Here is a 13,627-nt window from a genome sequence, read left to right as displayed (position 1 = left end):
CGGGCATTTGGCAACACATAGCTACCTAGAAATAATTATTAGGGTGTTAAGCGCTAACGGCACAGCATTTTGCCTCGCATGCAGGAGGTCCCAAGTTGGGGAAAACTCGTGACTGAAACCCTGGGCAGCGGCTGCCGCTCAGTGTGGACAATACTGAGCAGGATAGACCCGATGGTGCTGCTCAGTATATGGCAGCTTCCTACAGGGTGGGAGGAAGCAATGCTTCAAATTCCCACGTAATTCCCCTCGCCTCCCTCAAGCGCCTAGTTCATGGATGCCACAAATGCATCATATTTTTAGTGTGCTGTTAGAAGCTGGCTCCCAACGGCCATTTTCAGGATTTCGTGTATACTTCCCAAGGTTTTGATATCCCTCACTGCAGGAAGCAAGTCATTTTACCTAAATCCCATCCACCCACCCATATATTTATCTTTACCGGGTATAAAAACATGGACCGCTTGCAATGGGTGGGAGAGGGCACAGGAGGAAAAGCACTTTTTAAAATACTAAAGAGTTGGTCTTAGGTTTGGGTGCGCCTCCACCGCGTTTCACCTCCCCTCACGGCGCCAATGTCGTTTTCTTCCTTAACTTGCCCTGAGCCCCCGTTCTTGTCCCGCATCCCTAGCTCCCAAGAAGCCATTTCGGCGGGGGGAACCCATCCCGCAATTGCTCCCTTTCCCCCACCCCTCAAAGGGAGAAAGGTTTAAAGATAACAACAACACCCCCATAAGCGTCTCTTTCGCCTTCGAGGGGCGGTCCTGGTTCCCTCCGCCGTGGGGATTGGCCGCAGAGTGAGCTCTGCCAACTAGAAAACGACGGCTCAGCCTGTCTGTCTTGTGGGGAGCAGCGGGAGCGGGGTGCACATTGGGAAGGAAAGAGCCTCGGCTGGCCGAGCCACCATCTCCTGAGACAGACAGAGAGAGAAGAAGCCATGCTCCGGGGAGCCCTGCGGTCGCTCCCGCCAAAGCTGTGGGGCAGGGAGCCCGCCTTCTCGCTCCCTGCTCGGCCTTTTGCCTGCAGCCCGACCACTGAAAGGTGGTGAGTCCAGCTTCAGGCTCTTGCCTCCACTTCTTCTCTAGCCGCGTTATTCTCTAGTCTGGCCTCAAATAAAGGCTGATTCTGTGTGCATAGGCAGCCAAGCTGCTCTGTGGTGTTGGTGGTTGTGTAATTTGTCCCAGACCCGAGACTGGGAAGTTTTGGGGTGCTCCTGACTTAAAAAGGGATGTTTTTCCTATTTCGTGAAATTGGTCTGAGGCAGAGAGACTTTGGGTTGTGTTTTACATGCGTAAAATTATTAAAACATAGCAGGGCGAGGATGCACTTAATTACACCTGAACAAATTTAATGTAGATCCTGTGAGAAGTCAAATTAATATTTAGTTACATTTTTATTGTATTGTTCCTTCACAGAGTTCAGAGTAGCATACATTGTTCTTTCATCTTCACAACAGCGGAGAGAAACTCACCCCTTTTTCACCTGGGAAGCTTTGAGGTTGAATAAGGATTGGAACCCAGGTCTTAATGTCCTAAGTCGTTTCTAAAAGGCCGCTTGCCTTTGATCCATTCTTGGCATACTTAGAACTCTACAAAATTGCCTTTTTCTCCTCTAACAGTGTCTGTGGAGGTGTTTTTGGCACCCTGTTGTAGCCCATACCTTGTAACTCCTATGCAGGTGTGAAATGCCTTAGCTAAAAAGGTAAATACTTTCTCCAAAATCCTTGCATGTTGGTGACACTGAGATGTCCCTCCCTCTTCCCATCCCACAACTATAACCTTTCTGTTTAGAGATCAACCAAAATTAAGAAAGGTCCATTCTGTCTCCATTCCCACATGGTGTATTATTAATACACACTGAAAGGTAAACACAATTGAAGACTTTTGAACATTAACTTGGTATACCTTAGCTCAATATGGAAGCTGCCTTTAGGGTGAATGAACCTGTGAATGGTTGTGAGTGGTGGTTGCTTCTCACTTGAGCTGGTAGGGCAGTGGACAGGGCAGCTAGCAGCAACTGGAGCTAGGGATAAGCAGAGCTAGAGGTCACAAGAGGCAAGCTCACTTAATCCAGAAACACACACTGGGCACTTCTAGACTGTCGCCATTGTGTAACCTCCCTGCCAATAAAAAAGGAAAAAAAGAATGAATGCTCAATAAATAGCTCCATAAACATGTACAAACAGACAGGGCCAGCCCAATACATTTTGGAACCTGAGGTGAGCCACCAAATGGTGCCCTCCTCCCCACCAAGAAAAATGGGGTGAGTGAAGACCTACATCAGGAACAAAGATCCACATCAGAATATGCTGCCCCTGTGCATCCTGCTGCCTGAGGCAGTCATCTCACCTGTCCTCATGGGTGAGCTGGCCCTGCAAACAAAGCAGGATGAAAGCTCGATAAGTAGGTTATATGGAAGCAAATACAGAGTTGACACATACACAAGTGAGTGTGTGGCAGGGGAAGAAAGCAAGGCTGGGGACTCAGAGAAGGACTAATGGAGAAGTTGAAGGCAGGCAGGGGGGTTCTGCATGGCACTGCAAGAAAGCGAGTCTTTCCCTCCAGCACGGAAACCAAAAATCTTGTTGTGGCTCATTGCCTCTGCTTCAAACAAAAGTGGCACAACCTGCCTGCTCTTTCTGTTGCTTCCTACCCAGTGTCTGGAATGGTATGTTAACTAAGCTCCTCTCAGATTTGCAGCAACGGCAGCAGCAATGTGATTAGCTGAAAGCATTCTCAGTGAATCCTCGTTTCTCAACCTGGATAAAATGGGAGGGGAATATTTTGAAGCGCTCTTAGCTGATTGGTAGTGGGTGTCATTCTGAAAGGAACAGTGTTATGAAGGAACAGTGTCATTGAATTGTAGAGTTGGAAGGGACCATGAGGCTCATCTAGTCCAACCCACTGCTATGCAGGAATCTTTTGCCCAAAATGGGGCTCAGACCCACAACCCTGAGATTAAGAGTCTCATGCTCTACCAGCTGTGCTATGATTTTGCACAAAGTGCAGCAAATAAGTCTCATAATTGCACAAAGTGCAGCAAATAAGTTTCATAATTGGCTAGCTGTTTTCATTCTCTAGGAAAGAAGAGAATTTGATTTTCATTCTCTAGGAACGAGGGGAATTTGATTATTTATTTATTTATTTATTTATTATATAATTTGTTTTTTAAACTGAGGCTTCTTTCACTCTGCTATCTTAGGGATGACAATATGCTTTTTGAACTATTTATGCAAAATACATAAGAAATACAGTATATAAAAAAGGCAAAGAAGCAAGATTCCTGTTTCTATGTTTTTCCTAGGGAAGAAAAACCTTCTATAGAAGCAAGATGGAAAGATGCAGCAGAAACAGTAATTATTGGAGGTGGTTGTGTGGGTGTGAGTCTTGCCTACCACCTGGCCAAGGCTGGCATGAAAGACGTACTTCTGTTGGAAAAGTCTGAACTCACTGCTGGATCTACATGGCATGCAGTAAGCGAAAGTTCTAACATATTAAATATGAAACAAGCCATCTGATTTCTAGTTGCTTAGATAATAACAATTTCATAAATTATATAATTATTGTCATTCTAAATATAGCCTTTCGCAACTCATTGAATTGTCTCTCATAAACACAGTGGAAATTTGCATAGAGCTGAAACTCATTAATTACTGATGCTTACTATGGGAGTGTGACAGAATAGCTCATCCATTGCATGTTTGGCAATTGAAATTGGGCCTTGCAAATGCTACCATTATAGCATGTAACCTAAGCAAGCGGAAGCAGGGTTTTTTTGTTTTGTTTTTTAAACTAACGTGTTTAGTTACAGCTCCTTGTCAAGGGTGAAAGGGAGCCTAGGTACACCTCTGTGTCTTCTGAAGCAGCAAAATCCTTCTTGTGCCATCTGCATTTTTCAGGGAGATTGCTCCCTACCCATACAACTGAAGCCAATAGAAGCCTTTTTGCAACACTGCAAAAAGATGTCCCATGCCACAATTATGCATGAAAAAGGCAATTATTGACTTCAATAGAGGGCTTTTAAAAAGACTAATGGGGGGGGGGAGGCAGAGGGACGAGAGATCTGCAGGGTGGATGAAGGGGCCCCAGGGGGCGTATCTGATTCATGGGTAGGGATGTTCAAGAATTCCTAAGAAAACAGAAACAGGAGTGGCAATTGGCAGTGTTTGCTTAGTTTCCCATGTCTGGAACAGAAATCAATCCAGCAAATGTGTTTAGCATTCAGTGTTGTTGTTGTTGTTGCTTTCAGCCTGCAAGCAATACGTAATTGATTACCTTCCCCTCACAATTTCATTGTGTTTCCTTTGCATTGAAATGAATGGGGTGGAATAATGTAACGACAACATAATTTATATAATTAATTACACGTTAGGTAATTTCACTGCAGTTGACAGCAAGACGAATAGCATAGTTTTTGGCAGATGATGACTACAATGGAGTGGAAGCAGCGCTGCCTGCTTACAAATACAGGAATGGAAAACAATGCCTTCTTACATCACCAGCAATTCCACATCTCTGAAAGTGACAGGACTCCAATGTTTGACCTGAGTTAATGTCGTATCTTAATTCTGCCTCTGCCTTGTTAAGATTGTCAGGATTGCATTGAAAGGTGGAAAAACTCTTACACTGATTTAATGGAGAGAGGATGACCATTTGGCAAGGTTCCCTGCATATACTAACCATAGCATTCACAGAAAAACAATCTATTTATATTTCTGTAGTTATGCAAGGCATTCTGCTCCATGCGGGAATTACAGATTAGTAGCTGGATCCATATTACGCAAACTGTGCAGTGACCTAGCTAGTTACCAAGAAGAAGTTGTTTTCAGTAGCTTGCAGCCTCAGGGTAATCCTAGATATCATATCGTGTGTCAGTGGTGGTGGCTGTAGTAAAGCCAAATTAGACATTACTAACATGTACCGTATCTGCTGAAGTGGTATACATTTCTAGTCACCTTGCATATTCATATACTATTGTAAATTATCAAAGTAGCACTTGATAGGCTTTATGAAATATTGTGTCTCTTTCTCAAATTTTGTGTGCATAGTTTTGCACAGTGTGTCCTCCCAAGACCCAACTTCAGTGTGTATTTTGGTTCCATAAGTTCCTTGAGCATTTGATGCTGTTCTCAGCATTTGATCCTCAAGCTGTGTTGATGTTCTTGCCATTGAAGTTTTAGGCTGAAATCAGATACACACTTAGCTGGGGGTAAGTCGCATTGAACTCAGTGAATTCACTCAGTGTTAACCACTTAAGTGATTATGATTAGATGAGCTTCCTCTGGCTTGCTTCATAATTAAAGTTGCTGCAAACTTTGAACAAACTCAAGTCTTTCCAAGAATTTTCTGAGAATGCTCAGAAGATGCTGGGCCCAGTAGAGCTCTTCATTAGCTCTCTTTTATCACTAATTCTCCATCCCAAACTTAGGCATCAAAGCGGTGAGGGAATTGGTCTAGGTTGGCAAAGCCTATTGCAGATGTTTTGAAACACTCCTGCAGTATTGATATCACTGAGGATATTGATCATAGAAGTACAGGCAGCACTAACTAGTATGATACAGACAGCACTAGAGCAAAATTATAGTAAGGCATTCCTGTAAGGTAGAGACGACTGTGCTGGTTATGTTGTGCTAGAATGAACATACTTCTATGCCGTTCGTTTCCATCCATAGTTTGGCCAAAGAATAGGATCAGGTTTTTAGACAAAGAATAAATTGAACTCCCAGAATTATGCAGCTTAGATTTGCAGAATGCAACATACAGGGATTATTTCATCTTTCAGTGAAGTATGCAAAGTGTAGCCTATATAAGAATACTGTTTTTAGTCTTCCTATGCTCGTGCTTATGCAGCTGATGCACAAGAGAGAAGTATAGCCCTAAGGTATGAACAAGTAAAACAAATCTGATGGAAAGAAAAACCTTAAGAGGGAAAATCCTTACCTCCGCCTCGTCCCCCAACCCAGCTCCATAATAATTCAGTGGCATGGAACATTGAGGGACTAAGAGGGGGGAAACTGGGTGGAAGGAGTATAGAGTAAAATGGCTAGAACTGAGAACAGAGAAGCATAGATACGTAGAAGGAACTGTCTCAATGTTCAGTGTTCTCAATGTTCTCATGGAGAAGCTCTTTTTCATTGTTCCCAGGGGTGGAGGAGAGAGTTGCTCATAGATGGAGCAGCTGGAACCATGAATAGGAGCATTCCACGATGCAATGTTTTGTTGAAGACTCCCCCATTTGTATCCTTCTTTTTTTAATTCTTTTTTAAAAGGCAGGTTTGACAACGTATTTCCACCCTGGAATAAATCTGAAGCAGATCCATCACTACAGCATCAAGCTTTATGAACAATTAGAAGATGAGACTGGACAGGTGTGTATCTTTAAATATATTTATTACAGATCCAAAATCTTGTGAAATACAGCATTCTGCACAAAGCAAGAACATTTTGCATGCTTGGGGTTGTTTAGCAACTTTAGAAACTCCCTAATGATTGCTCCCAGTGGCTTCATGTAGATTTTAAATAGCACTGAAGACAACATAGTGCCCTGTGGCACACTATAGCTCAAAAGCCAAGGGGTTGAGGTCTAGATAATTGTCCAGGAATTATTGCAGCTGCATCAACCATAACCATCTCAAATACCTCCCCCCAAAGGGGGTATTTGTGACCAGGTGGTAGTAGTTGTTGAGTCCAGGGTGGGTTTTTACAGAGGTGGCTGCACTATTCCTTCCTTCTTTCCACCTCCTCCTCATACAGATACCCATTCACCACATCCTGAACTCACCCAATCATATCCCCCACCTTGCTAGCCTTAATCATCCAAGAAGGGCAAGGGTCCAAATGGTATGTCATTGGGAGCATACATGGGAGCATACATGTACCCAGGCTCCCTTGCACTCTTGGTCAAGAAGCTGGCCTGGCTATTCCAACAATTTAATCTTTGCTAGACCCAGGAATTAGAAGTGACTCAGGGATACAGGCTAACGTCTCCCCACCACACAAACTCACAATACTATGATAATGGCAATTTGTCAGTGCCCTCTTATTCAACTTCATGAAGGTGGAGCGGCAAATAATTTCTCTTGTTTTGTTTTAATGATTGGTTTTATTGTTTGCTACTTTGGAAAATACTAATGAACGTTTAAAAAATATGTTTGAACATTAAAGTATGACTTGTATTAGAATAATAGAATTGTAGTGTTGGAAGGCACCCTGAGGGTCATCTAGTCCAAACCCCTGCAATGCAGAAATCTCAACTAAATCATACATGTCAGATAGCCATCCAGCCTCTTATTAAAAACTTCTGTTTGTCCACCACTGTCAAACAGTTCTTACTGTAAGAAAGTTCTTTCTGATCTTCAGAATCTCCTTTTTGTAACTTGAAGCCACTGGTTTGGGTCCTACCTTCCGGAGCAGGAGGAAGCAAGCTTGCTCTATCTTCTATGTGGCAGCACTATAGATACTTGAAGATGACTGTCATATCTCCTCTCATTCTCCTCTAATCCAAACTAAACATACCCCAATCCCTCAACTGTTTCTCATAAGGCTATGTTTCCAGACCTTTGATCATCCTGGTCACCCTCCTCTTCACATGTTCCAGTTTATTATTGTTTATTATTTCATTTCTATACTGCTTTATATTTTCAAGAAAAATCTCAAAGCAGTTTACAGCATATTAAAACATCAATAAAACAATCTGAAGAAAGTAAGATATAGAGTATACAGTCAAAGCAACATAATTAGCGAAAAACTAAAATATGATCTTAAAGATTTCAAAATAAAACATTACAAAGGAGGTCAACTACATATTTAACACAAACAAAGTTAACAAAAAAAAATAAGCATTAAAAAACCCCATTGCTAAGTGAATTCAAATATAAAATGCACATTTAAAACAGCATAATGAACAAGAGAATACAATATCATAAGCATGATGCAGCTGTTTAGCAGGCACAAAAAGATGGGGCAAAAGAATCCAATAGTTAGGGTTTGTTGTCAGGCATATCCTTCTTAAATTGTGGTGCCCAGAATTAAACAGAATTGAAAAGAAAACTAAAAATTAAAGTGGTTGATCTTTTGTTACATTTCAAATAACTATAAAGTTAATTATAGCAACTTATTATTTATTCTGTAGCCTCTTCTGAAGATACACCATGCCATGGTTATCATTTAGGACTTTATTGGACTGCTTGTAAGTATTCTATATTGGGAACCTGATAGTCTTTTTTCTGTTCCTGTTAGGCTGTTGGGTTTCATCAGCCAGGAAGTATTAGAATTGCTTCAACTCCAACGAGGGTGGATGAGTTTAAATACCAGATGTCTCGGGCTGGTTGGCACCCAGCAGAGCAGTATCTTATCAAGCCAGAGAGAGTACAAGAATTATTCCCTTTAATAAACATGGAAAAGGTAAACAAATTCAATTATTTTATTTCCAAATGATGTGAAATTTATTTTACATGCAAAAAATATGTCTCTATGATTCAATATCCCTCTTCAAAATTTGAAGATTATTTTATAGTACACAACTCTATTAAATCTTCCTAACATGAAACCATTTGAAAGAAGTTGCCTCAGGCAGCAGATTTTACAGAGGGTTCCATTTTTATGTATCCAATATCCAGCTTAGTGTGTCATTTACAGAATGAGCTTCAGTCTGGGTGAGAGGTCATTCTGACAGGAGCTACAGGTGCGGAAATGTTACTTGCATTCTGCAGGCTGTGCTGGGTACAGTAGCAAGACTTGACTATTAGGATTTATTGCAGAAGCCTCAGCAGCTGACAGTATTGTAATGTTCAATGGACATTTGTGATCTGTTCAAAACCAACTTTATCAGTGTTTCCAAAATGAAACAGAGCAACTTGGACATAGTAGAAGAATCCTTTATTAATATGTGTAAATATATTGGTCTCTTGGTTTTACAAATCCTTGGTAATTCCTAAGGTTTTGATCAGAAACAGCCACCAGATATTCAGATGAGGAAACAAAGGACACTTTGAGTAGTTATGTTGATCGTCGTGACAGTAAAAATGTATTGTAGGGGCCAGTGCTTTTTTTCTTAAAAAAATGTTTAGGGGTACTCTCATTTTCCTACTCATATTGAAATACTGCCCCTGGATGAGGCCAAACTTAGATTCACAAAATGTTTAGGGGTATGTGTACCCTGTGTCCTCCCCCCCCCCAGAAAAAAGCACCGGTAGGGGCCTATGGGAATTGTAGTTGAGCGACATCTGGGAGGCCAAAGGTTCCACACACCTAAATTGGTTGTAATTCTGTTCTCCTGAACTGAGTAGCAAAACACCCATTGGCTGCATTTCCATGTCATGGAAAGCCACCTACACTGTGGCTTACCATACATGAGCTGAACCTGTTTCACTCTTTGCATTCACACTGTTGAGAAACAAACAGTGAACTCTGGCATTGCATTTTATCTGGATTAGGTATCGGGGTTTGTTTCTCTCCAAGAAAATACAAGATTTGTTATTGGCTTACCAGTTGTGGTTTATTTGAATGAAACAAATCTTAATCCCTGATTTGGAAGTAATACTAAGTAAAGGATCATGATTTTTACAATGTGTAGGAGTGAAGCAAGTCTGATCAGTTCATGTAAAAAAGACAAGATTTTTGATCTACTGTTATGTGTGGATACAGCCATTGATTTTAATGAGTATCTTTGATTAACATTGAGGTAAGTTGAATTTCCATGCTATATTTGTTCTATTTTGGTTTTTTGCTGAAACCCTTAGCTATTTTGTTTTTTCTTACATCCAGATTCTGAATTTCTCTTTCTTAGAAATTACACACAAGTCTCCAGTTCCTTGTTCAAAGAAGTCCTAATATGTAGATATCCTCCATTTCTAACATGTTGGTTAAGAAAACATAACAATACTAACACAGTTTCATTTTGTTTGACCCACTTAGGTTTTAGCTGGTTTGTACAACCCTGGAGATGGTCATATTGACCCTTACTCACTCACCATGGCTTTGGCTGCAGGGGCCAGGAAATATGGTGCTCAGATAAATTATCCAGTCCAAGTAACTGACCTAAAATCTAGAGCAGATGGAACATGGGAAGTTGAAACTCCACAAGGAATAATTCATGCAAACAGAGTTGTGAATACAGCTGGTAAGAAATGAAATATATTTGCATGTCTTTGGAAAATTTAATACCCTAACTAGGCCAGATGAAGTAGCTCACGCTAAACACAGATTGAGCACAAATGCTCTAACGAATGCCATGCAGAACGCAAGTGATATATGCTTTGCATTAGCTATTTGATGACCTCCTGGAAGATAATTTGGCATGAAGCAGTGATCCCCCCCTCAAAAAAATAATTTTAATAGTTCCTAGAATAGCATGCTTCATTGCTTAATAATAGGATAATGTGCATTCCATGTTATTAGCATTCTGGTTTTAAAAAATGCCGTTATGTAAGTCTGTGAATCTTCCTTCCATGTATATTAGTTTAGGACCAGGATATGAGAACAGGGCTCCTGCCTGTAGATTGGCCTTTGACTTTGAAAACTGAGGAAATAGGCCGCACTGTTAGGCAATTCCAGTCCAAAATGTCTCCATGAATTGTGGAAACACTTGCTTGGCATTATGTTTACACATTAGAAACACTTAGAAGATTAAAATGGGCTATGTTTCCTGGAAATAGCTTTTGTCTTTTTATTGAGTTAAGATACTGTTACACACCACCCCAATCTCCACAGCAGTGCAAGATTCTAGGGGTGCAGGCGCCTACTTAGGGTTTGTTTCCTTTGGAAAAGAGACATAGCGGAGACCGTGGTGTCTTTATGATATATAGTTTATTTACACATATATACAACTTGAGCCTAGTATGGAGGAGTAGACACAGAATTACACTCCAAGAGGGTCTGGCTTCTTCTCATAGGCACAGTCTTGGGTTCAAACGGGCATCAGATATCTTGTCTGTTGCCCTGCAGCTTACCCTTCTCTCCCTGTCACGTAACTCTTAACTTTGCACTAGGCAGCTGCCTAGATTGATTCAGCTTACTGACTGAAAAGCCATTTCCCCCAGAACACACCAGGGCAAACTGCAATCCTGAAATTCTACTACTGGCCTTTGTCCTTCTACCTAATTCTGAGCTCAGGGAGAGGTTCTCCTTTTTCCAGCTGGCACAGAATCTCTGCTTTATTAATCACCCATCTCCCTGCCCCATTTGTTTGCTTAAAGAGTTGGCCATTATCAGGCTGACCTGGACATGGAAAGCTGAGCCCAGCACTTATTAAACCCAGGCACCCACATATTCTAGCACCTCAAACCAACAGCAGTACTTTCGGCTCCTAAATGTAATGCAGTTGCTGTCATTTAGAAAATGACTTATTTTTGTGTGAGTAAAGGAGTATTTTATTTGGTATTTATAATAACGGAACAATAACCTTATGCACAGAATGCCAGAGGTGTTTTTTTTTAGGTCTTCCATTCATTCACACTTCCACATATTTGTGGAAACTTCCTCTTCCCTTTCCCCTCCACATTACTGCTACTTACCTGGATGAGTCAGGACATCTGCAAGGTCAGGGCTGCACAGGTACCCCAGCCAATCCAATCCCACAGAGCTCCAACCTTGCTGCTGCTCTGCCTCACCCCTACCTGGTAAACAGCAGTGATGCCAGCGGCCCCAGTCTACTGTTCTGGTCATTCCTGATGGTAGTTTTTGCCAGTAATTGGAAATTGTTTATATTTGGTGCTTTTGAAAACAAAAGTTTAAATTCCTATTTATGTATTAAGCATTTGGCTCTAATGTATTAATGTTTATAATTATAGCATAAATACCACAAGCAAAAAGGTCTGCAGGCCTCTGATGGGTACACTAGAACATGGGAAGCTGCCTTATACTGAATCACATCAGTGATCCTGCTAGCTCAGGATCGTCAGTGTTGAGTAACAGGCTGCAACATTACAGCAGATGGTCATAGGCAGAGACTGTCCAGGGTTTCAAACAGGGTTTATTTCCCTGCCCTCCCTGGGGATGCCAGAAATTAGACCTCAAATCTTTTCCAAGCAAACCATTTACCCTACCACTTTTCACAGTTCCATATCATCAGTATCACCCCATTTATTCAGTGCTGAGGAATAACCTACAACAGTAAAATGAATGGCACAGGAACTCATTCTTGCAGGCACTGCATGTTACTTGGACCTTTGACATGCATACCACAGTTTCCTCATTGCTATTTCATATATCTTCTTACATACTCAGTAATTAGCAATGTTTTACTCTTGAGATGTGAAGTTGTGACATCTCTTCAGGCTCTTTCATTTCTTTTTAACTTATTAAACCAAAGGCATACTTGTCAAGTTACAATGTTCAACCAAAGGGAACATTTAGAGCTGGCATTGATTAATGTCCTGGGTCAGGGTAGGTAAACAGCTATGATGTTCCTAATACTCTAGCAGCCAATCTTCTTCCTTCCTTCCATACCCTCCTCTCCAAAAGAAAATAATAATTTACTGTGAGCTTTCATTCCTGTTATATTGCTAAGTTTATATTGCCAACTCAAAACATAGCTGGGTTCATTAGACAGCCGCTTACCTTTCAACCCCTTTCTCATCCAGTTGCTCAATTAGACGGTACATTTCACATTTTACAAAGCGTGGTCTGGATATTTCACTGAATTATTTTATTGTGTTCTGTCTTGTTGCCTCATTTGCTCACCCCTTCGCTGCTTTTTTTACATACCCTCCTCCATTTCCTAGCTTTTATGCTGTTATTTGCAATGATGTTTGACTCAGTAACCCGTGGTTAGTGCTCATCTCCAAACAGTTTGCAAACCCACTTTGGAATATGGTTTATAATTATGGTTTGGGGGCAATTTGTACATCATGGCAAACTGTTAGTAGAGAAAATTAGGAAAGACCAGCACCCCATATCAGTGAAGTAGATATAAGGGTACAAGCCCTTCTTATTATTACAAGAGACCAGGGCCCTTTGGGATTTGACATCTTTCCGCAGGGCCTGCAAGACAGAACTGTTCCACCAGGCCTTTGGCCAGGGCACAGCCTGACTCCCTCCCTCGGCAATCTTCGCAGAGCTCTGGCCCAATGGTTGCAAGTGGCTTGAATTAATTAATTTTATAATGAATGATTTTAGAGTGTTGTTTGTGCTGTACTTTTGTACTATTTTATTGTTGTTAGCCGCCCTGAGCCTGGCTTCGGCTGGGGAGGGCGGGATATAAATAAAATTTATTTTTATTATTATTATGCTCCCAGCCTCCAAATCACTATTTGGAAACTAGTCCATATAATGTCTGCTGTTTTGATATTTGGGCTTATTTTTAGTTAAATAAGAAATTACTGTATACACACCCACCCACCAAATCTCTGGCACAAATCCTGCCTAGATCCCACAGCCACTTCTTATTGCCAACTCTTGCCTCTGGTATTGGTGCACGGATAGGAACAACCTCAGTGTTTTGTGAATGTTCTAGGGATTGTGGCTCATTAACTACCTGATAACTTATTTCTTGATTGACCTACGCAGGGTCCTTGTTTAGTGTTAAGTTATAAAGTGGGACAGAGGGTTTTAGCCAACAGGCTTTCGCCTCATTACCAGCTTCCCCTCCATTCCTCTTCCATGTTTCACTTTGTCTTTTTGCTCAGCATATACTT

The 13,627-nt window shown here is 41.3% G+C and overlaps 1 protein-coding gene across 6 annotated transcripts in view; it reads left to right on the top strand.

The window, feature by feature from the left end:
* Window positions 1–740: 740 nt before the first annotated feature.
* The window catches only part of DMGDH (dimethylglycine dehydrogenase), a 43,446-nt gene continuing 30,559 nt past the window's right edge, over window positions 741–13,627 (top strand). For 3 of the 6 annotated variants that reach the window (XR_014503052.1, XR_014503053.1, XM_083403859.1), the window contains exons 1-5: window positions 741–1,038; window positions 3,298–3,466; window positions 6,263–6,361; window positions 8,232–8,396; window positions 9,909–10,113. Coding sequence is in view for 2 of the 6 variants with exons in the window: in XM_083403859.1 (XP_083259985.1) it covers window positions 932–1,038; window positions 3,298–3,466; window positions 6,263–6,361; window positions 8,232–8,396; window positions 9,909–10,113 (745 nt within the window). In the remaining 4 variants the exon portion in view is untranslated. The remainder of the gene's footprint in view (window positions 1,039–3,297; window positions 3,467–6,262; window positions 6,362–8,231; window positions 8,397–9,908; window positions 10,114–13,627) is intronic. The other 3 variants (XR_014503054.1, XR_014503055.1, XM_083403860.1) reach the window with 1 other exon arrangement.

Source organism: Podarcis tiliguerta, assembly GCF_965153285.1.
Source record: "Podarcis tiliguerta genome assembly, chromosome: 11".
NCBI classification, from domain to species: Eukaryota; Metazoa; Chordata; class Lepidosauria; order Squamata; family Lacertidae; genus Podarcis; species Podarcis tiliguerta.
Note: the sequence above shows the minus strand (reverse complement) of the source record. Positions and strands in the feature narration are given on the sequence as shown.